The sequence below is a fragment of the Nycticebus coucang genome, chromosome 15 (assembly GCF_027406575.1).
Source record: "Nycticebus coucang isolate mNycCou1 chromosome 15, mNycCou1.pri, whole genome shotgun sequence".
NCBI classification, from domain to species: Eukaryota; Metazoa; Chordata; class Mammalia; order Primates; family Lorisidae; genus Nycticebus; species Nycticebus coucang.
The window spans coordinates 13,189,778-13,213,540 of record NC_069794.1 but is presented as its reverse complement, the minus strand read 5'-3'; the positions used below and the strand labels follow the sequence as shown (position 1 = coordinate 13,213,540).

Below are 23,763 nucleotides of genomic sequence, written 5' to 3'. Positions count from 1 at the left end.
CAGTTTTGATTTAACCTTTTTAATAAAGTCAACACCAGAAAATTCAGCTAAAAAGTAACCTAAAAGCCTCCTCAATTTAAGAATACAAATGATCGGGAGGCTGAGGCAAGAGAATCACGTAAGCCCAAGAGTTAGAGGTTGCTGTGAGCCGTGTGACGCCACGGCACTCTACCTGAGGGCGGTACAGTGAGACTCTGTCTCTACAAAAAAAAAAGAATACAAATGAAACTCTTACTTAGGAATCCCACATAAGAAGTGAATTCACTGCCACTGATAAATCATCCTGGTACTCCTTACATCACACTGCCAATAACATACTCTGATTTAAATCACTTGTTCATAGTAGCAACTTGCAGCTGAGGCTGAACTGCTATCTGGGAGACATCCACACACCGATTAGCCGTTCACTGAAAATAACTCCCAGTGAACATTGTAAGCAATACATTAGTCTTGATCTAGAGCTCTGTGCATTTTCATGTATTCCATCTTTTAGCTATTTTTGGTACTGCACAGTGGTTTTTAAAATTAGTTACTAATAATTAAAGATACCAAGATTTAACTAAAATGCTTTAGTGTGGCTTTTTGAAAAACCAGATGATGTGGCAACACTGAGCTAGCAGTTCCACCTGGCAACACCAGCTGAGCTGAGCAGCAGCCACTGCTGTCACCAGGCACCAGGTTCCACTCTGCCACAGACCCCAGCATTCCCTACTGCTCTACCTCCAGGCCTCTTCTGCTACCTCGTCCACCTGCCTGGCTCCTGTAGACATCTCATCCCAAATCTTTAACTTCTGCGCTGGCTATGAAGTAAGAGGATCTAGACTTACACTCCCACCATCATTATAAAAAAAAATAGACAAAATAGATAAGGGACAACATACAAGGCAGGCTCGTGATACCTGACAAAAGGGAAATATACAAAGTGAGCCCCACAACTCAGCTTTCTGCCTGGAAGCAGTATCCGGATTGTGGCGCAGAAAGGGGAACCCATAGCTGGCGTTGTGGCAGGCACCTGTAGTCCCAGCTACTTGGGAGGCTGGGACAAGAGAATCGCCTAAGCCCAAGAGCTGGAGGTTGCTGTGAGCTGTGATGCCACAGCACTCTACCGAGGGTGACAAAGTGAGACTCAGTCTCAAAAAAAAAGAAAGGGGGAACCCGAACACAGTCCTGCCATCTTGCTAAAATAACAGACTGACCAGAGTTGGGGAAGACCAAGGGGACCAGAGTGCATAGGACGGAGTCTCCCGAATGAGATAAAGGTAAAAGAGAGCCAAACTCCACAGAAACTCCCTAAGTCACACATCCATTATGCGTGTATTTTCTCTTTATATGTCACGCCTTAACAATAAAAGTTTACCAACAAATCAAAATCAAGACATAACAACCTGAATTTCAGAACACTAGAGATAAAGAGATGATCACAAAGTAGGGACTAGGAACAACATCAGACTCCTCCACGTAACACTAGTGCCTAGAAGGCCATGGAATGCCTCCGGAATTCCAAGGCAAAATGATCTCACTCTGGATTTCCTAACTGGCCAAATGATGAGTCAAGAATGAATGCAAAAACAAAGACATTCACAGATACCCTGACTCTCAAAAATTTAATGTTGCACACATCATTTCTCAGGAAGTTACTGGAGGATGTGCTCTTAAAAATAAGAGAGCAGAAAAAGAAAGAGGAAGACAGTAGGGAATCCAACAAGGGGAGGTGGACGGAACCCCCAGGAAGGCAGCCGTGTGGGGCAGAGAAAGTCAGGAGTCCAGATCAGAACAGGAAGGAGGGTGCCAGGAGCTAAAATCCTAAGTATCAGCATAGGAAGCCATCCAGTATCCAAAACAGATGAATGAAGCAGCAGCTGTGAATACTCATGACCCAGAAATAGGAAGGCAAACTCCAGAAGGAATAGTGAAAAAAGCTGGACATAATTGTTTCGGGACACAAGGAGTGCCCATGTAGGGAAAATGCAGGGATGAGGTTTTTTTTTTTGCAGGACCCCTCTGCACCACTGGTCTATTCAATTAGAGGTAGGTGCTCCATAGTAAACATGTAAACACATTAACTAGTACACCTGTGGTCACTCCAGAAAGCTATGCCCCTGACTTTAGTCACACTGGCCCCATGAAACAGCCTCCTTACAGAGCCAAGCTTTGGGCTTATGTGATCGGCCACCATGCAGTCACACTGAGGGAAGAATTCCTTGATAATGAGACTGCGTCTTTGTGAGGAGTTGTTTAGGGAGACTGTTCATTAATCAGAGAGCCCTCTGTCTGAGGACCTCTGAGAGAAACACCTGAATGATCTTCGTTCTGAGGTTACCAGGGCAGCTTCCGACTAATTGGATTCTCTGTACTTTATGTGCACCGTGAACTACGTCCAGGTCTGTGGTCCACCCACAGCAGGCATCAGGTCTTCAAAACGTGTGCTTTTTTTTCTTAATTCTACTTTATCTAACCCTCATCTCAAACCCTTGCTCATCTTTCATTCTACTTTAAATTTACACTGTCCTATGTTTTATGCATCCCCATAAGCCTCAGCCTTAAATCTTCCTGGGAAATGGCCAGGGAGTGGGTGAAAGGCTGGACAGATGAAGAGACAGACGGAGAAATGGACAGATGACGGCTGGGGAAACTGGCAACTTACTTTTTGCTTTATCTGTACTGTTGGACTTCTTAAAATATGTTCATTTGTTATATATAATTAAAGATAAATTTTAACAGTAACTCTACAAGTGAAATTTTAAGAGTAACTCTGCAAGTAAAACAGTCCTCTGAAAACAAAATACCTCATACTGTCCCAACATTGCCCTTTGCTGGCACTATTCTAAGCTCTTTCCTGGTATTAATTAATTAATCTTCTCAGTAACCGTAGTTGGTACTATCATTATTCCTTTACCTAACAAATGAGGAAACTGAGGCACAAAGAGGCTAATAACATCTCCAAGGTTACAGAGCTGTAAGTGGTACAGCAGGGATTCAAACTCAACTTGCTTCAAAACCCACTTCTTTACCAATACTCTAGCTGCCACTGGTACTGTGATAGTGGTAACAGTCCCCACTGAGATGCCAGAACTGTTCTAAACACTTCCACGTGTTAACTCATCCAATCCACTCATTTATTCTATTAAAGAAATGATCATTATCCAAATTTTGCAGATGAAGAAACTTCAGGTAAGGAGCCTGTCCAAGGTCACACAGATAAAAAGTGACCAAGAGAGGTTTTAAACACAAGGACATGTGTGCCAGGGTCCCTGCCACAACATAACCTGCCTCTATGTCATCCCTGGTGTCTTCCAATATGACGAAAAACAAGCCTTTCCTTAAAGTTAGGTATTTTATTCCCACGATGAGTATTGCCATTTTTAGAAGTGTTTGCTTAAATCTGTTAATTCATAACTAGTACTTCTGTAGATAAGAAAACTTCATGATAGAAACTCGTTTCGTATTTACCTGAACCACACCCATACAGGAATCCAGAAATATTGATCCTTTTGGTTCTTTGGAGATCTTTTCATCTTTATAAAAATTCAAATTATAGGATCCATCACCAAGTTGAATCAGGTGGAAAAATCGTCTCTTAAACGACTGGGGAAAAAACATACACACAGCTATACTTTCAAAATGAAAAGAGTCACAATCTCTATCAATCACCCACTTACAACTAACCACATACATAAAAAACATTCCTGGTCTCTCCAGAACAAACCCTGCTCTAGCTGAGGGACCGGTTTCAGCTCCCCATCACATCTAACAGTCTCATTGCATTTCAGATTGAGGAAGTGGCTGCCCTAAAATCCACAGGTCATTTTTCTCACCCACTGACCTGGAGTTTAGATAACCACCCAAAACCAATGCAGGGACTTCCAATTTGGAATGCAGCACAGAAGGATGGAAACTTAGTCTAAACCCCCCGGGGTGTCTTGCTCACACAGAATAGGAACTATTTTCTGCCTCATGATGCTGAATGGTTTTCCATCCTTGGGATTATGACAGTCACATTTCCCCTGATTTAATTTTCATCTTCCTGTTCATCCTTCCTCCCTTCCATTGTTTCTTTTCCCTTTCCCTGGTCCTACCTCTCCCCTGAATAGCTTCTCAGACTAGTTTTGCTTTTCTCTTTGCAACTGTCTTCCAATTTAACAATTTTCCTTTTTAGTCCTCAGTTTTTGCTTTACTTGACTTTGCCGCAGCACACCTCCACAGAAGTGCTTAAGTTTAGCATGACAAATAGCCCCGTCGTGCTGTTCTGTGAGGTACCAAGGAGCATTTTTCGGTTCAGACAGAGAAGAAAGCCCGTGTCAGTGATGCGCCTACACACGAGCCCAGTGACAGCTTCTTCCTGCTGGTGGTCAGAGGCTGCAGAGGGGTTGGGGTGAACATGGCTGTACCAACGGGGGTGCCACCACCAGGGAAGTATCCTGGTAACCAGATAATGTCCCTTTTGTAGGGCACAACAGCACACCCATTCATGTTAAGGCATTGTTTTCGAGACCTATTGCAGAAAGGCTTTCAGAGGGAGGGACAGCAGGCCCAGGCCGGCTCACCCTCATGGTCACGCTGACGGCAGTGTTCACGTTGCCTTTATACAGCCACCCGTGCTTGGTGATCCCACCCTTCTGAGATCCGAGGGAGGCGGCATCCTGGCAGAAAAGGAAAATAAAACACCACAATAAATCTTCTCTTACCACCTCGGGGACTTGCCATGAGTCTGATCAGTGAGAAAATCACTCCCTTTCTACCAAACCGTCTGTTGCCCCTTTCCTAGAGAAACCACTGACACGAATGCCTTACAAGTCACACTGTGGTCCACTTTGCAGTAAAAGAGCAAGACCAGCCTGGATTCCTAAGAACCTTATTCCATTAAAGGCAAACAACACTCCAGTCCAAAGTTTTAAGTGTTTAATGAACCACAGAAAGTACATACCACTCTTGACCACTCAAGTTGGAAGGTCTTGCCTGCTTTCACAAAAAATGTTTTCAAATTACACTCCCCTATAGTTGGAGGACAAAAGAAAATTCCTGGAAAACTTCCCAGAGGCTCAGTTCAGGGAAAGGTGAATAAAGAAAGAGAGGAAATGTGAGGCAATACAGAAAGGAGAGATAAAATGATGGGGCAAAGGAACAGAAGAAAGAGAGGTAAGAATGTGAGCAGGAAGGGAGGGGAAGTGGGGAGTTAGAAAAATGAAAAGTTAGAGAAGCAAAGAAACAGAAGTTCAAACCCCACACGACGAGCTCTGGGTCTAAGGAAGTGGTCATGGAGCTGCTATCACTGCTAAAAATGTTAGGCATATATTTGTACGTACATACAATAAACAGATAAAACAGATGCACAAACAATGTTGCAAATTTTCTGTAATCAAATATACAACTGAAAAAAGACCCATCCTATGCTTTGTTTTGGACCACCTCAATATTAATTTTACTAGTTTTATTGTTGTTGTCATTAACAGTTACGGAAGTCATTTCCCTGTCTAGGAGTTTATAATGTATTATATACCATTCTGTGCATGTCAATTCATCCTCCTGTCACTGTTAATCCAAATTGGCACCAAGTTCTCAAGACACTGTTTATTTTGAATGACCACTTGCTTTTCTCAGAATTATTTTAAAAGTGGTTTCTAAAACAATTTGCTGTGTGAACATTGTTAAAGTTAGTAAGTGGCTGGTGTTATGGCCCAACTGACAATTTGGGAGAAAAAAATGGAAAAACTTAAACTCTCAATGGGGCATCCAATATCTAATGGGGAGAAAGAAAAATGCACAGATGGGAGTATGGCCTTTTTATTAGGTTTCCCTTGTTCAGCTGACAAACTCACCTTAATGCCCTACTCTCTTTATATGCTCCTCTAGCCATAACCTTTTCTCTAGGAGTAGAAAGAGGGGGCTTGATAAAACCAGATCTCGCTAAAAGCAATCGCCCAAGAAACAGCCATTTAAAATCTACCAGCTGGCAGTTTGTTTTAAGATATCCTGTTGAAAAACAACCTGAATTTGAGGTCTAAGTGACCTTGATATCTTTTAATAATGGAGCCAAATCTGATCCAAGTCTTTAAAAATAATCCCAGAACAAATAAACACATCCATAAGAACATGAAATGCTAAGCAGTCAAGTTGAAACAGAGACCTTATTTCAATCAAGTATTTGGCTAAATATCAGTAATTTTCTAACAATGTTTAGGTCTAAAGTGAGAAGAGATGCAATGCCCACCTCATCTTTGTCAGCCTCCTCGTCAACTTCATAGACGTGAACTGGAAGTTTATCCAACTTGGGCACTTTGCTTTAAAAACAAGAAAGAAAACTTGTTTTATAACTGCCTAGTCAGTGCAGAAGCTCTGCATTTCTTCCTCCATCAGAGCACCCAGACTTTAATAAAATCCAAAGCTGGCCCACTCAGATAAAGAATAAACTAATCTACGCCCTTGCTACCCAAAGTGGGTGAGCCAAGAAACTTGAATTAGAAAGCTCCGAAAAGCTATGTGGAAGAGACAGCATACCTTGGGAGTCAGTAGATACATTAAAAATAAGGAAGTGGATTAGCTATTAATAAATAAAGACTTGGTAGAAGTCTCTGTTTATGAGACAAAAAAAGCATTTGAAGTCACTGCATTAAAAGTGATTGGCAGGGCGGCGCCTGTGGCTCAAGGAGTAGGGCGCTGGTCCCATATGCCGGAGGTGGCGGGTTCAAACCCCAGCCCCAGCCAAAAAAAAAAAAAAAAAAAGAAGTTATTTAAAAAATAAATAAATAAATAAAAGTGATCGGCAATGATGGTATTAACCACAACAAAAACAAGGTACCAGTACCAACAGCAGCCAGCATTTATTAAATTCTTATAATGTGCCAGGCCCTGTGCTGTGTACTCTACCTGTGTTTTCTCATTTAATCCTTTAGATAGTGGAGACTGCTGTTAAGACCATTTATTCCAGGGGTCCCCAACCTTTTTGGCAGTAGGAACTGGTTTCATAAAAGACAATTTTTCATGGACAGGATTAGGAGTAGTGGGGGGGGGGGGGATTGATCTGAATTTGGAAGCAACAGATTTGTTATGGTTTCTGTGCAAACTGCTTTGCTAATAATAACCTGTATTTGCAGCCACTCCCTAGTGCCAGCATCACTACCTTGGCTCCACCACAGATCATCAGGCTATTAGATTCTCACAAGGAGTCTGCACTCTGAGTTTACCACAGGGTTTGCACTCCTATGGGAACCTAGCGCTGCTGCCAATGCTACCGAGGCAGGGGTAAGGCAATGACGTGAGCGATGGGGAGCAGCTGTAAATACGGATGAAGCTGTGCTCGCTCACCTCCTGCTGTGTGGCCTGGGGGGAGGGTGCTGGGGACCACAGACTTAACAGAGAAAGACACTGAGGCTTACAGAGGGCAGAGCTGACCTAGGCAGAACACAATCTATGTCCTTCACATCTGTTAACAATTCTCTCTCTCTTTCTCATCACACATTTGGAATTTCTTATAAATGCCACAAAGTGAAATCTATCCACGGTCTATTATCTACTAAGTACCCAATATCCCTCATGGTCTGTTAGCGTTCAACCATGAGAATATGAACAAGATGATCAATAAATATGGGTGCAGTCAATCAAACAGGAAGAATTTTAAAATCCCCAAATGAGAACTGAGTAAATATAGAACTAAAGAGCATACCCATCTGGAGAAGATAATTCTAGGAGGGAGTGTTCTCGGCTGAGGTTTAAAAAAGCAGCAATTGGGGAGTTGGCTGAACACTCCTAAGGAGTGGCAGAGCCACACAAAGAGGAAAAACAAATAAGCTAGGTCCCCTGAGAATAGTATAAAGGCGCAAACTCACAGATGCAACACCAAGAAAAATATATTAGTCAGGTCTCAAGCAATATTTTCATTGGTGATGGTTACTTTTAAAACACAATACAAATTTCATAACCAACTAGACTTCAATTTGCCAGCTATAATGGCTTGGATACAGTTTATTTATCCCAACGAAAACTCATTGAATTTGACCCTAATGTGGTGGTGCTGAGGCTAGGCGAGACGCCTGGGTCTCAGATTCCTCCGGAAGGCCTGGTGCTCTATTCACAGTAGTGAATGAGTTCTTGCTCTCATGACAGTACCTGTTCTCCCGGGAAGGGATTAGCTCCTAAGAGTGAGTTGTCATAAGGCAAGGTCCCTCCTCCTTCATGCCCATTTCTCTTTTGACCTTCTCCACTGTGTTTTGACTCAGCACCAAAGCCCTCCCCAGAAGTGGAGCAGATGCCAGCTAGATGCTTCTTTTACAGCCCCCTGAACTATGAGCTAACTAATCTTCTTTTCTTTATAAACTACTCAGTCTCAGGCACTCTGTAAAACCAACACAAAATGGACTAAGATACCACCTGCACCATTACAGGATGTACTATTTTATTACAGGCCCTACGAACCCGATTCACTCTAACTACCACAAATCAGCACATTTAGTTTGGGGATATACTACAGTGAGTTAGTACTTCAAAGGAGATAAAGAAATTTAACTAGGAAAATACTTATTTCTTGACTTACTATTTTTTTTAAAGTAAATGTACCCAATAGCATGTTTCAGTAGACTTAGATTTTCTTTGTTTCATACTTCTCAATGAAAAAAAAATTCATCTATTTATGTTTTATCAGTGGTAGCCTAAAAAGAATCACTGGCCATAATCAAACCATCCAAGTGTTTATCACCCCCCTGCCAATACCAAAATACTACATTTGAGTCTTACAGTAGAAGACCCTGTAAACAACAGCCACACCGTAGACACACAAACCGTCTAGAAATGTTTTCTTCACTTACTGACTGCGTATGAAGTTACATTCCTCCCCGAGCATTTCAAGTACAAAGACTCTTCCTTATGTGTCTAACTCCATCTTGTGTGGTCTGACAGTTCACTTACCTTGGAAGCTGTCGAAACTCTCCCGAGTAATCTTCATATTTATAGTTCACAAGATGCCAGTCGGAGTTGTAGGTTTTGATGCACTATGGGGCAAAGAAGAGGGATTTAAAAACTTGAAAAAAACAGAAGGATACGTGATGACTTTTTTTTTTTAATTTATTTTTATTAAACCATAGCTGTGTACATTAGTATGATCGTGGGGCACCATACACTTGGTTCATAGATCGTTTGACACATTTTTGAAAAACATCTGGGAAGGTCTGTGAAGGCCCACCCATTCCAACTTCAAACAAACAAACAAACCAAAAACACTTTCCCATCCAATGCCTGAAATTCCACTCCTACCCGCCCTTCTACTCCTGTTAAGCTTAAGACTTTGAAGCCCTGAAACATTATCCTTGGGAGCAGTATCGCTTTAAGTCATCATCACAGATCTTACATGGAGACAAACTTCACCCAACCTTGTTACATTTACATAACAATATATTGTTTCAACCTAAGCACTTGGTTCTTAAGCCAGGACTTGAAAGTGATTACAAAGTGTGAACCTAAAGACATTTTCAGATACTAAAATTGGAACTTCCTCTGTTAGTTAATATAATAAATTTGCCCTCAGTTTTTCTTTCTGTTCGGTAAGGAACAGAATAAGGAGAAAAGATTTAGAATCCGGTTCACAGAGGCACCATGACATTTTCATCCATGGGTGTGTACAGAATACATGTGCATCGTGTGTGCAGCACCACACTGTCAAAGACTCTATCAGAGACATTCACCTCCACAGACAGCATTTAAACTACTTCACTACCTGATAGGGTCCATGAGCCAGCGTGGTGTCTCTCATTTATCTAACCATGAGAGAGCTACCCATCTATCCACCGTGATTTCTTTTAGTTTTAAATATTTAAACATTATAATCATCTTCCTTCCCTATTTTGCCTAAGATACTAAAGTCTGGGCACTCAGATGTTCCATTCATAAATGCATTCATCATACACAAGTTTATGCTTATGGACCCGTGAAAATCCAGCCTGTAGTGTGTAGATCCTTAAGATTATAATGCCACATCTGCTGGGTCTTCAAATATGAATGAGTCAAAACCAACAGGTGAAGAGGTTTAGTTATCAGCATAGTTCAAGTGAGTCAATTCTTGACTGTGTATATGCAGATTTCAGTACGAAAAAGAAAAGAATAAATGAAAACATAGGTAGATAAATGTATACATTTATGCCTTATCTAGTTTATTTGATTCTGGCTGTAATTAATATCATGAGCAAAGTCTCTATTCTGCTTATTTCACTTCATAGTTTGTACCGTCACCCTTTAGTCTACGTCACAGCCTATGCCTGAAGGACTTCTGCAGCAAACTCCTCTCTGCCCCCAAACTTACGAAAACACTAACAGCAACAGCAGCGAGTGCTTATTTTGTGCCAGGCTCTGTGATAAGTATTCCTCACCAGCAAGGATGTGAAGGAAAGGCAGTCTAAGTTTTTTTGCCTGGCCATTCTCGCAAGTGGGATAAATAGCAGAGTTTAGAGCAGAGTCAGATGTGGGCGCTAACCAACCTTTCGATTTTTTTTACTATGCTGTTACAAATATTTTGAAATGCAATTCCATGCTTGAAAATACTTTAAATTTCTCAAAACATTTTTACATTTAGAACATCAGACACTCACATTTAAAACCGCATTCCAAAAACAATAGGATTTCAGAATTATCCACAGTTTCGGACTTTCCCACTTGTGCCCCTAGGTCACCAGCACAGCCAAGTCAGGCCTGAAATACACATGACACAGTCTAGTGGAAGCCCTCCTCGTCTCTTCATACAGGCACGGTGGGTTTCCACCACACTGCAATTAAACTTGTACCAAGTCTTTTGTGGAACATTAAGGCCACTCTGCTAAGACCTTTACATTCCACATTTACTAGGATTCACATATCCCCTTGTAAGATACACCGCTAAAAAAATGCCACGAAAGCTATGTTAACTAGTGTGATGAAAATGTGTCAAACGGTCTATGAACCAAGTGTATGATGCCCCATGATCATACTAATGTACACAGCTATGATTTAATAAAAAAATTAATTAATAAAAAAACATACTTTTTGAAAAAAATAAGTTATATCAGAAAAGAAAAAAAGGCCACTCTGAAGTATAAAATATACCTGCCCAATTAAAAACTAAATAAACAAGTGTAAACTTGTATGTATCATAAATGCATATTATCAATGGAACATGAGCACCTAGATTTTATGATAATCTTAGACAAATGGATAAGAGGATTGTAATGTTTAAATATTTAAAATGATAAGGAATCAAATCTCAAAAAACCACAATCAACCAAGTTAAGTATCTAGAGATTAATTTATTTAGCAAGCCCCTGCTGCCTGTCAACTTAGCAGGTGCGGCTACACTCCCAGGGAGAAGCACGGAGTAAATAAGGAAGGCAACCCTTGGAGGATGTAAGGCTGGGGGATAATGGGGTTCCACCAGAAATGCATATCCAGAGAACGGCACTTCCAACAAGACAGGAATATGACTGATCATGTGATTAACCTTTCGAGCTTATGAAATTCAGTAACATTTTGAAATTGCACTGGAAGTTTTTGAAGTTGTTTTTTTGAACCCATTAGGTCATTCTCCTGGATCAGAGGATGCAGAGGAAGCGATGTTCACTCCACCCATGTGGAAGGGTCCCAGAGCACTTAGTTATGTTGGCTCCAGCAGCAGGAGAAGAGTTATTGCTCAATCTGCAGTGGTTAAAAAACCTAATCAAGAGAAATCCATCAAAAGCCATATTTTTTTAATCAACTGGGGGATTCAAATTAGTAACTAATAATTTTGCCACATGCTTTAAACCAATGATCAACAAACTTTTTGTGCAAAAGGACAGATAGCAAATATTTTCTTTTCTTTCTTTTTTTTTACATATACATGTGTTTATTTGGTTTCCACTTTTTGCCTTCACAAAGTTTAAAAGGCTTAAAACTTAGTAACAATAACAATGTTTAAGATAAGGACTAGAGACAAAAACCTCGTAAAGAATGAACGAAGATAAATGCATTCGGAAAAGAAATCAGACGATTGCTGCAATGAAATATTGAGTACTAATAATAATGCAAAAAAGTAACATTCACATTGTCAGATAAAAGTATGTCTATCATAGAATGCTTTGACTCTAAGGTTCAGTATGGCGTCATCAGTTAACTTTTTTTTTCTCAAAAAATAGATAACTAATATTTATAAATAAAAATAGAAGATAATTTAAAAAAAACAACAGATCATGCCAAATATTATAGACAACAGAAAAAGAAGAAATACTTCAAAATCATTCTACTTTATCTGGATATAACTAATATTAAAATTGGAAAAAATATATTATCATTATTATAAAGGGAAATTACAAACATATTTCACTTATAAATGAGGATGCAATATCCTAAACAACATATTAACAAGTTGAATTAAAAATGATTGTTCAGGGCAGCACCTGTGGCTCGAGTAGGGCACCAGCCCCATATACCGAGGGTGGTGGGTTCAAACCTGGCCCTGGCCAAACTGCAACAAAAAAATAGCCAGGCATTGTGGGTGAGCGCCTGTAGTTCTAGCTACTCAGGAGGCTGAGGCAAAGAGAATCACCTAAGCCCAAGAGCTGTAGGTTGCTGTGAGCTGTGACGCCACAGCACTCTACTGAGGGTGACAAAGTGAGACTCTGTCTCTTAAAAAAAAAAAGATTGTTCAAATAATGAACTTTGGTCAAAATTAAATCCAATTTATGTGAGAATTAGTCGCTATTTTCTTTTCTTTTCCTTTTCCTTTCCCTCACCCCCTCCCTCCTTTTCTCTTGGTCTGCTCTCCCCTTCCCCACACTGTGTCATTAATTGCCATTAATTGTCCTCACATCAAAGTTGAATACATAGGATTCATGCTTCTCCATTCCTATGATGCTTCACTAAGAATAATGTGCTCCACCTCCATCCAGGTTAATACAAATGCTGCAAAATCTCAATATTTTTTTAATGGCTGAAGAGTATTCCATGGTATACATATACCACAGCTTGCCAATCCATTCCTGGGTTGAGGGGTTCTTTTTTTTTTTTTTTGGAGATAGACTCTCACTATGTCTCCCTCAGTAGAATGCCGTGGTGTCACAGCTCACAGCAACCTCAAACTCCTGGGCTTAAGTGATTCTCTTGCCTCAGCCTCACAACTAGCTGGGACTACAGGCACCTTGTATATAAACAAGTGGACATGGCTGCATTTCAATAAAACTTTATTTACAAAAATAGGCTGCAGGCCAGACTTCTGCCTACAGATCATACATAGTTTGCCACCTCTTGCTTTAAAACACTTATGACCACCACTTATACAAACATACCTGACTATAGTTTTTTTGGAATTAATTTTACTAATACAGTAGAACCTCCAAAGTTGACTTCCTCCCTACACTGACCACCTCCTTAAATTGACTTAATTTTCTTTTCTTTTTTTTATTGTTGGGGATTCATTAAGGGTATAAGAAACCAGGTTACACTGATTGCATTTGTTAGGTTAAGTCCCTCTTACGATTGTGCCTTGCCCCCAAAAGGTGTCACACACCGAGACCCCACCTCCTTCCCTCTTCCCGGCCCCACACCGTGTCATTAATTGAAACTGACCTAATTTTCATAGACAGGACATGTAGCTCATGTAGATATCAGTATAGTTGGCCTAGTTCCTTGTGCTGGCCACCTCTGTATGTTGACCAGTTTGTTACAGAGTTTCTACTGTATTTACTAGTATTTTACTAAAGGAGATAAGACAAGAGGTTACCTTTTCAGAAAGATGAGAAAACATATTTTAGAAATTTTAAATATATATTTAATTTTTCAAAAATTTCAACAAATTAAATATTGCTATTTAGTTGGCCTTCACAGCTTCCTTGTAGTGGGCAATTTTACTAATGGACATATTTTCTATCTAAATATCAAGTAGAAAAATGAGGATAAAAACTTGTTATTTTTAAATGAAGGAACACATCAAGAAACAGAATGAAAACACCAAATTAGCTCATCCTACCTAAAAATACCTGGAGGAAGAAACATCCAACAACAACAAAAAGCAAGTAACCTAAATTGCAAAATTTCTCTTTTCTCCCTAACAAGATGCTATTTGTGTGTTCAAACAAAAGTAATGATAATGAATGTATATTGATTAGGAAACTATACAATAGTATGTGTGTATATATATGTATTTTTTTCTATATTTCCATCAGGGATAGACTATTTATAATCACCTCGTAGTTCATAAGTATTAAAGTAGTCTTAAAAATAACTTGCAAATAGAAACAAATAAATGAAGTAAATGAATACATAAATGTGTGTGCTGAGTCACCCTTAAAAAACCGGTATCAATAACAAAGCCTCCCACAGAGATTTCCAGAGAATTTTCATTTACAAGTTATAGTTCATTTTAAGCCAAGGAGATACACTTTGTAGAATTCATTTTCTGTAGTCAGAAATGACTCCTGTAGACATTTCTGTCCAAGTTTCAGACACCAGAAACTTCATGTTATTCTTCTATTTTAACTTCCACCATTAAAAATTTAGTTACTTCTTTGACACTTTCTTGAAAATTTTGAAATTTAAGGAAAAGAGGGAGTTAAAGGAAAATGACTTTAAATTGCAAACTCATGCAGGAGAAAGCCTTACCTCTGTAACAAATAAGCTCTGTGCTGCCTCTTCTGCCTTCCTGGGAACTGTTGAGCATATGTACCGGCCCTGACGTCTCAGGATGGCGGTCTGGGAAGAAAAGCATGAGGAAGACTTTAGTAAATGAAGAAAGCAGTCACCTGTACACCCAGCAGCAGGGCCCCTAAGCCACACACAGCCCCTCCAATTCCTTCCAGCTGGTGACACACAACAGATTCCACCCTGAAGTCCCAAAGCCAAGTTGAGTAACTGCTCCCCCTTCTTTCTGGATCAGGGGCCCAGGGATCCCTCTGAGGCAAGGGGAGGCCCCTTTCACAGCAGGAATAACAAGATACACTAAAGGTCCTCACTCAGTAATTGTTAAATGAGCCTATGATCCTTGAATGCTACCTTCCTGGCTGCGAACAGGGCAGCTGTTTCATCAAGGTTAAATGGTTATTTTAAATAAAATGACTTAGGCTGTAGCACATCTACCTCAATAAATAGACTTCAGGTTTCCAGAAAAGAATGGCCTAGGTTTTTTTTCTCCCACGGACCATCATCCTTGGATGATGGATCACAATCAGAAAGTAGCACAGATGGAAACATTTTGCTAACTGTATCTGTTGCTCTTTGTGGCTAATTACCAAGTGGGAAATCTCACGACATGGGTTCCAGTAGTTCTTGCACTTTTGGTTGGAGGCAGCTTTGAGTCAAATCTGTGATTTCCCTTCCCTCCAGGCCAGGTGGACAACTACAGGGCATGTATTTTGTGCATAACTTGATTTTATTTCCTGGCTTCATTTTCTCTCTCTCGGGTCCGCTTCGCCTGTATTTGTTATTTTCTTCCATTATATCCATCTTTGAAAGTAATCTTTGGAGGGAGGGGTGTGGGGCCTTAGTGTGTGTCACACTTTATGGGGGCAAGACATGATTGCAAGAGGGACTTTACCTAACAATTGTAATCAGTGTAACTGGCTTATTGTACCCTCAATGAATCCCCAACAATAAAAAAAAAAAAAAAAAGAAAGTAATCTTAAAGCCTATTTTTAAAAAGAGGTCCCTTATTCTAAAGGTAGAGAAGGAAGGAATTCTCTTCTCCACCAGCGTTCTTGGAAGATGAATTACTCATTCACTCAGCCTCTGGGAGGGCTTTCAAGACCTTGGGCTAGATTTTTTCATGAGTAAAACAAATGGTGACCTTTAATACACACCTGTTTCTCATGAAATGCTAGGTGACCTCATCAAGGAAGAGAAGCACCATATATTCAAAAAGCTACAAAGCCAATAAACTATCAAAATTATTATGAATCAGGTATTTATCAAGAGATTTTTAATAGAATTTTTAATGAAATTCTATATACTTAAAAAAAAACATACATTCTATATGCCCATTTACTATGTCCTGATCTTGACTTATCTGGGTCTTTTCAAAATTAATTGCGATACTTTTAAAATATTCATGAAATAGCTTAATTATATGACACTTTTCCAAATATCCTTCTGAGGTAAGAAAAATAATAAAACATAGATCTTTTGATTCTCATGTATCAAAATATCTTTATGTTCTCATTTGAAAAAACAAGCAACTTTAAATCATTACAAAGAGATACCTGAGTTTTAACAGATAAGATACCATAACGTTTCTCATTTCAAAATTAACTTTACACATTAATCATTACTGATCAATTCCTAACTTTGATTTTGACAACGCAGTTTTCTGATCAAAGCCCATTTTATCCCTGACACTTCATCCAAATAAGCTAAATTGGGTATGTTTCTTTAGTACATATCCAGGTACATACACATGTGTTTCTTGAACTATATAATTTTAGATCTGTTTTGGATAATCTCCAAAGGTGGCTGCCTTTATATAAGTATACCATTCTTTACACCAAAAGGTAGAATCGATTTCTCCTCCCCTTGTATTTAGGGTGGCTTTGACCAAAATATGAGGTGGAAGGGGTGGTGCATTGATTCCAAACCTCGCCTTTAGGAAAACTGGCTGCTTCCAATTCCTCCTTCTTGGAAGCCACTGCCACATAAAAAGTTCTACTATCCTGAGACCACCGTGGTGAGAGGGAGCACAAGCTAGCCTTATGGAGAGGCCACACATATAGACAAAGAAGTTCTACCAGCCCCCCAAGTCATGACCTCCCAGTCTTCCCAGGTGAGATACACTGCAATACGAGTAAAACAAGCCATCTGGGTCATTCCGCCCCCACAGACAGCAAGGAAAACAGAAGACCCACCAGCTCAGCCTTGACCAGAGTTTAGAATTGTGAGAAATAATAAATTATTGTCTTAGGTTCCTAGGTTTGGGGATGATTTGTTACTCAACAACAGGTAACTGAAAAAACATTAAAAGAAACTAGGAATAGCTCCAAATCAGAGTCCTGAAGAACATCACCATCTTCATGAAAATGGATTTCAAATACTAGTTACGGTTCAGAGTCAGGACAGAAGCTGTGAGAACATAGAGAGCATGCTGCAGTCTGGTTTCTACAATCACCCTTCTACTCAGTCAAAGCCCTGAAAGAGGTCAAATAAAGTAAAATAAAGATAAAGTAAAATCTCTTGGATCTTGAGAGTAGTCGTCGGTGTCTTCATGAAAAACACTCTACTGATCTATCTCAGCAAACTATGACTTCATCCATCCATTCAAACCTTTACTGGGTCCTTACCTTCTACCAGACACTGAACTAACAACTGGAGACACAAAGTTAATAAAATGTAGTCTGATGAAAAAGCATGATGGAGAAATAAATTATTAGAGTGTGATTAATACTACAGAAGGTACAGAGAAAAGAACAAAGATGTGCGGGCTGATTTGAGAGAAAAAAGTAGTGGAATCTAAATCCTACAGGGCAGATAGGAGGACACCGGGAAAAGGTACACTGAGGGAAAGATGCTTAAAATAAATTGTGAAGGATGAGCATGAGTTAGATTTAGGATAAAATGAACAAAATAAATAAAAAATAAGATTAACTCTTCGCAAAAAAATCCATTAAGTCCTAGAACTAAAAACATGTCTAAGTCAAAGGAGAAATTACCTAGACCTCTGACCTTGAACTAACAACACTAAAACCCCACATCTGGCATAAGAATGGGTCAATAGAAAAAATAGGTGGGTGGATTGCCTGAGTTCACAGGTTTAAGACCAGCCTGAGCAAGAGCGAGACCCCGTCTCTAAAAACAGCCAGGTGTTGTGGTGGGCGTCTATAGTCCCAGCTACTCGGGAGGCTGAGACAAGAGAATTGCTTGAGCCCAAGAGTTTAAGATTGCTGTGAGCTGTGATGCCATGGCCAAAGGCAACAAAGTAAGACTCTGTCGAAAGAAAAAGGAATGAAGGGAGGGAGGGAGGGAGGAAGGACAAAGAGAGAGAGAGAAAACAGGGCTCTTACAGCTAAAGCCATTTTGTCTCTATTACTATTTAAAAAGAAAGGCTGAAATCTATCAGGCTGGAAGGGGGCGGGGGGAGGAAGGGACTACTGGATTTTGCAAGGTCTTCCCATTGACTGCCCCTGCTCTGAGTCGAGTCTCACCAAGCCACTGGTTTACGAAAGCTTCCCATTTAGATTTTCCTACTGGGAGAAAACGCACAGCCAATGAAAGTATTAACAATCTGCTTATTAATTCTAGTTCTCAATGTACGTTAATAAAATGGTGTTCTGGCTTGTTCTCTTGTAGAGTTGGCTGCTATCAGTTCTCCACATCCTGAAATTCTCTGGTCATAATGACCAAATCCAGTCTGTGGACTAGCAAAGCTCACACCTGATCCTGTACCATGCTGACCTTATAAACTGCCCCTTGAGACTTGTCTGAATAGCCAGGGATTGCTCTGACCCCATGATCCAAAATTCTCTTTCAGGCAAATGCCTTTCTTTTCCCTACCAGATCATCAATTTCTCTGAAGACAGAAGACATATCTATTTGCATTTCCGTGCTAAGTACACAATAAATATTTTAAGAAAGAATGAATAAAACAGCCAATGGAAATAGGAACTTACCAATAACCACCCATTACTTGCATATAAGTTTTTTCTCTTTTATTACAAAAAGTTCTCTGGTCCATTATAGAAACTGACAAAGGAAAACTATAGCATTAAGTGAAGGCTGTATTTTTTTTTTCTTTGTAGAGACAGAGTTTCACTTTATGGTCCTCGGTGGAGTGCCATGGCATCACACAGCTCACAGCAACCTCCAACTCCTGGGCTTAAGCGATTCTCTTGCCTCAGCCTCCCGAGTAGCTGGGACTACAGGCGCCCGCCACAACGCCCGGCTATTTTTTTGTTGCAGTTCGGCCGGGGCCGGGTTTGACTTACTGACTGAGCCACAGGCACCGCCCTGAAGGCTGTATTTTGATTTCACCATAGATTTTGTGTATTAAAAAATCACATTCAGATTATGATCTACTTTGTGCCAGAACAATTTCCAGTAAATTTCTGTACTTTTATCTACCTTATAACAGAGTCCAAGCCAATTACTGATAGATTTATGCTCAAAGAGCAGTACTAAAGCCCTTCTCAACAATGAGTTATATTTTGTTTTTCATGGCTGTAGAATTCTTTTCTACTTCTCTATCAGTTAAAATCATATTCTTGCTAAAAGATGGGTTTGGCTCTCTTATATATAAGTTACCATCAAAATAGGCATAGAAGGTATACTAGTGTTGGTATAGGACAGGTGGTGCCCCAGCCAGCTAGAGCACCTGCCGCCTCAACCCTGGCCGTGTTGGAAGGGCCAGACAACTGCTAGGGAGATACCAGCACCTTAGGTCTCCTTCCCCTTGCACCTGCCAGGGGCCAGGCAACAGGGATTCCTCCCTGTCCCTTCCCCAGCCCCCCATTTCCTAGGCCTGGTCAATTTCATGTACGTTTCCTAGGCCTGGGAATGAAAGGCATTGTAGCCATTCATTTGCTACCCAGTTCAGGCAAAATCTAACTACATAGGACCCCATGCGACTATACATACCCCTGGACAAAGAGCCCAGAGAGAGAGGGAGAGAGCTCGCATGCGTGCATGAGTGCTCCCTCCCACCCCAACCTGGGTTCTCTCTGCCAGGAGCTTTGGTGTTTTTGTATTCTTTTCTGTAAATAAATCCTGTCTTATCATTGATCTGTAGTCCATGGATTCATTCTTCGAATCACCGAGACCAAGAACCTACTGAAGAGGAAACTCCGATATCAGTGTCATTCCTATGTTTGGAAGTAAAATTTCCATTCTGCTAAGACAGCTGTACATTTGAAAAGGGGAGGGAAAAAAAACGTTCATACCACGAAATGTGATATGGATCTGAAAATCAAACCTAGACACTGCTCACATCTCAGACAACCACTGGGAGAGAAATCTCACAGCATAAAAAATAAAAACCTTCTCTTAGCTGTTAGGGTAGCATCTAATTTCTTTTCTGTGAGTACTGTTACTTAAGTTAAACACATGTGGTCTGGGACACCCAGGAATCCTTAGTTTCCTTGGCCAAGTATGAACAGGAGTCTTAAGAGAAGTTCCACAAAACCACAGGTATAAATGGAAAAGGGCAGAGAAGCATAAGGATGCACAGATATCTGAGGACTCCAGGTCAATCTTTACAAGACTTTTCTTTTTTTTTTTTTTTTTTTTTTGTTTTTTTATAAGAGTTGAAAAAGTACAGAGTTGCCTCCAGACTCAAAGACAAGGACTAAAATTTACAATTGTCTCCAAGACTACTTTGGAATGATAAATTTCTCATAAATCCTCTTTATTAAAACATTTCTTTTCCTCTCAGTTGAAATGATTCCCTCCAAACACTGGACTGCCTGCTGCAACTCCAGCTTACACTCAGAATCCCTCTCTTCTAACTAAATTCCTGGCCCCACCCTGGCGCAGGCTCAGTCTGGCCTCCACCGGTGGCAGCCAGCACCCGCCCTGACCCCACTGAAGCTGGGGACACTGAGAAGCTCATGTTCAAAACCACTAGAAATGTGCAGAAATCATTTCATTAAACTTCTGAGAAAGAATCTGAGCAGTGATACTGGAAAGAGTTTTGAGTTGAAAGCCAAGAAACCTGAGTCCTGGTCTGAGCTCTGCCTCTAATTAGCTGTGTAATCTTAGGGAAGTTTGAACTTGCTGTGTCCCTAAGATAAGAGTCTTCTAGGATCTTTCGGTTTCCTTTCTGGTTTAAAAATTCTACAATTCTGTGACCAAGGAATTCTCTAAGTATATTCCTCTCAAATGATTTATCAGAGCTGGGAATTGCTTTGTGAAAAAATAAAGCATAAAAAAAACGCAGGAAAAAAAAAGATGAGTACTCTATTTGCTTTGATTTATGGTTGTTTTACCCCATTTTTCTTTCTTTTTTTTTGCAATTTTTGGTCAAGGCGGGACTTGAACCCGCCATATGGGGCTGGCGCCCTACTCCTTTGAGCCACAGGCGCCGCCGCTCCCCCCATTATTTTTCTTAATGGAAGGAACTGTTTAATTAAAAGGAGGGAAAATTCACCATTTAGATTTAAGTTAAAGTGAATACTGACAAAGACAAGGACTTTTAAAACATTTTTTCTAACCCTCTCAACTCATTGGGCACTGGATTTTTTTACTCATCACTCTATGACGAGCATTAAACAAGAACAAAACAACCCTCTTAATTCCTGGTGGTAAGTATGCATATCCAGTGGGTATTTAAAATACCATATTTTATTTCATAAGGTTTTAATTAAAAGAGTGAAAACAATGGGCCCTCCCTTCCCGTGGGGCCAGAAAGAACAAGGAGCTAAAGACAATATCCAGAGAAGTGGGTGGGCTGTAACCTGAGCCAGGGGCTAGGCCCAATGACAAAGTATCTCCTGCTCTCTACAATTCAAACCATCCTCCCTAAGACAGAAAAACAAACACCATACAGCCGGAACTGAAGTGTAGGCTTTTAAGCAGGAAGAGGTAGGGAGTATATGGCAGTCCTTGAACAGAGTCCTTAGGAGACAACCCCAAGGACAGGCAGGGCCACACAGCTCAGAGGAGACCCTGAGTCAGAAGAGAGGGATGCTTTTCTTCACAAGGTAATGGTTAGTGAGCACAGGACTGCAGCGAGGCCAGCGTGAAGGGCAACTTTCAGGTACCTAGGGTCCTGAAGATTGGGGATGACCTGAAGGCAGAGTGAACAGGACCCCTGGTCCATGCTGATCACCTGCTGGACAGAGAAGCTCACCAGGTCTGGAGCCCAGTCAATTCCAACCTACCCTTAGGCTAAAATGTGGAGCAGTCAACACCTCCCCTCTCACATAAAGCACCCCAAACTTGTGTTTATTTTGTGTTTTGTTTTCCTCTAGTTAGCAGAACCATCTCTTCTGAGGACACTATGCATTTGTCAGGGCAGTAGTACTTTAATCTGCTGGGGGAAGAGCAGCTCTTGGGTAGGGTTACAAGTCAGGGGTGCAGGACTCAGTATAGGGAGGGACATGGATGCAGCCCAAAAGCAAAGCCCAGGAGGCCGCAGAGAGATAGAGCTCTTCAGGTTGACTTCCCTCAGTGAGTAAGCCATAGGGTGAATTTTTACTGTGCTCTCTGGGCCAAATGGACGGGGTCCACATCAACGTTCTAAAGTTATCTCTTGTTTCGAAGGACTCCCTGCTAGACAGATGGCTTCCAGCTGCTCCCTCCCTGGGACTCCATATCTGAGCCAAATGGCACAGTGTTGATGTCTCTGTAGAGCTGCGTCCCTCTGATGTCTGCTGGAAACCCCACTTGGGTGCCCTGGTCTGTATGTTTAATGTTTTGTGTCCAGCAAGGCATTAAACATTACTATTAGACAGCTCTGGGGACTCTACTGCAACTGAACTGAGCACAGCAGGGATGGAACCCTTCCAAGCGTCTGGTAGATGCATTTATTTCAGAGCATATCACTTGCTTTTAGGGAGGATTCAGCACCAAGCTAGGCTGGAAACCAGAATTCACACAGGGAGCTCCCTACATTTTACCCCACAGTTCATGTCCCGGAGGCTAACCCACAGCGTTCCACTAACATCACACGACTTCCATTTTCAGGGAGGCAATTGCCTGAGGATTCTCAATGTTTGATTTGCTAATAATTAAAGAAAGGAACCAAGTATAAGAAAAGACAAAGGTCTGGAGAAGGAATTCCACTGAGGCTTCTGGGAGGGATTTCATGAAAGACAACTCCCGAGGAATGAAGTCAAACATTACAAGGGCTGAACACGGATATGGGCAGAGAAGTGTACATTTCTCGTGGACTTACTGAGCCTGACCCTCTCCCCAACAAAGAGGCTGCAAACCCATCCTTTTGGAGGGTGTGTGGGTCTCTCTGCCCCTAACTCAGCGGTTCTCAATCTGTGGGTTGTGACCCCTTTGGGGGTCTCCTGAATAAATATTTACATTACAATTCATAACAGTAGCAAAATTACAGTTACGAAGTAGCAATGAAAATAATTTTATGGTTGGGGGTCACCACAACATGAAGAACTATATTAAAGGGTTGAGGCATTAGGAAGGTTGAAAACCACTGTCTAACTGCTCCTTTTCACAGGGTCCTGAGCATCCTTCCACCTTCACTGTCTTTCTCTGTTCAACAGAGCTGCCCTCCACTCTGGGTGATGTCGCTGACCTTACATAAACCACAGCGAGGCATCCACCATACCTCTTACCTATTCTCTGCACAGCTGACAGGCATCTAGCTAAAACTCCCGTCTGACAGCATCATGCCTCAGCTTAAATTCTTCAACTGACTCCTTGTTGTCACCAGAACAAAATCCAAACTTCTCAGCCTGACCTAATGCACCAGGCCCTCTCACCAGCTGCAGAGTGGCCCAGACTGACCCAGGCTTCCTACAGCTCATGGCCCTCATTAGCATAAGTGCCAGTCTGCTGATATACTCAAAAACACTTCTGCATCTCCTGGTAGACTTGAGAGTCTGACTGTGTTATTCATCTGTGCTTCTCCAATACCCAGGATGACCTGGCACAAGGTATGTGTTTGCTGGGGATTTTAAAACGGCGATTGCATAATTTAGTTGTGAGATCACAGGGGGTTCCAAAAGAGATAGTGTCTCAGCAACTAGTGAGACTTTAGGGAGCTTCTGCCTGCAAATAATGTCCTCTGTCCTGACAAGTCGTATTTCAGTAGACCTTTGAGAGTTACAAAAATTTCATTCTGCTACCTCCTCAAATCCCCCAAATCATATAGCTCATAATTATCTGTTCAAAGGC

At 40.9% G+C, this 23,763-nt stretch overlaps 1 protein-coding gene across 21 annotated transcripts in view; it reads right to left on the bottom strand.

Annotated features, from left to right (window-relative positions):
- The window catches only part of DOCK9 (dedicator of cytokinesis 9), a 288,860-nt gene that overhangs the window by 135,980 nt on the left and 129,117 nt on the right, over positions 1 to 23,763 (bottom strand). For all 21 annotated transcript variants that reach the window (XM_053563270.1, XM_053563264.1, XM_053563279.1 and 18 more), the window contains exons 3-7: positions 14,587 to 14,676; positions 8,899 to 8,981; positions 6,209 to 6,278; positions 4,545 to 4,640; positions 3,451 to 3,585 (exon numbers count right to left, since the gene is read on the bottom strand). In XM_053563270.1, coding sequence (XP_053419245.1) covers positions 3,451 to 3,585; positions 4,545 to 4,640; positions 6,209 to 6,278; positions 8,899 to 8,981; positions 14,587 to 14,676 — 474 coding nt within the window. The remainder of the gene's footprint in view (positions 1 to 3,450; positions 3,586 to 4,544; positions 4,641 to 6,208; positions 6,279 to 8,898; positions 8,982 to 14,586; positions 14,677 to 23,763) is intronic.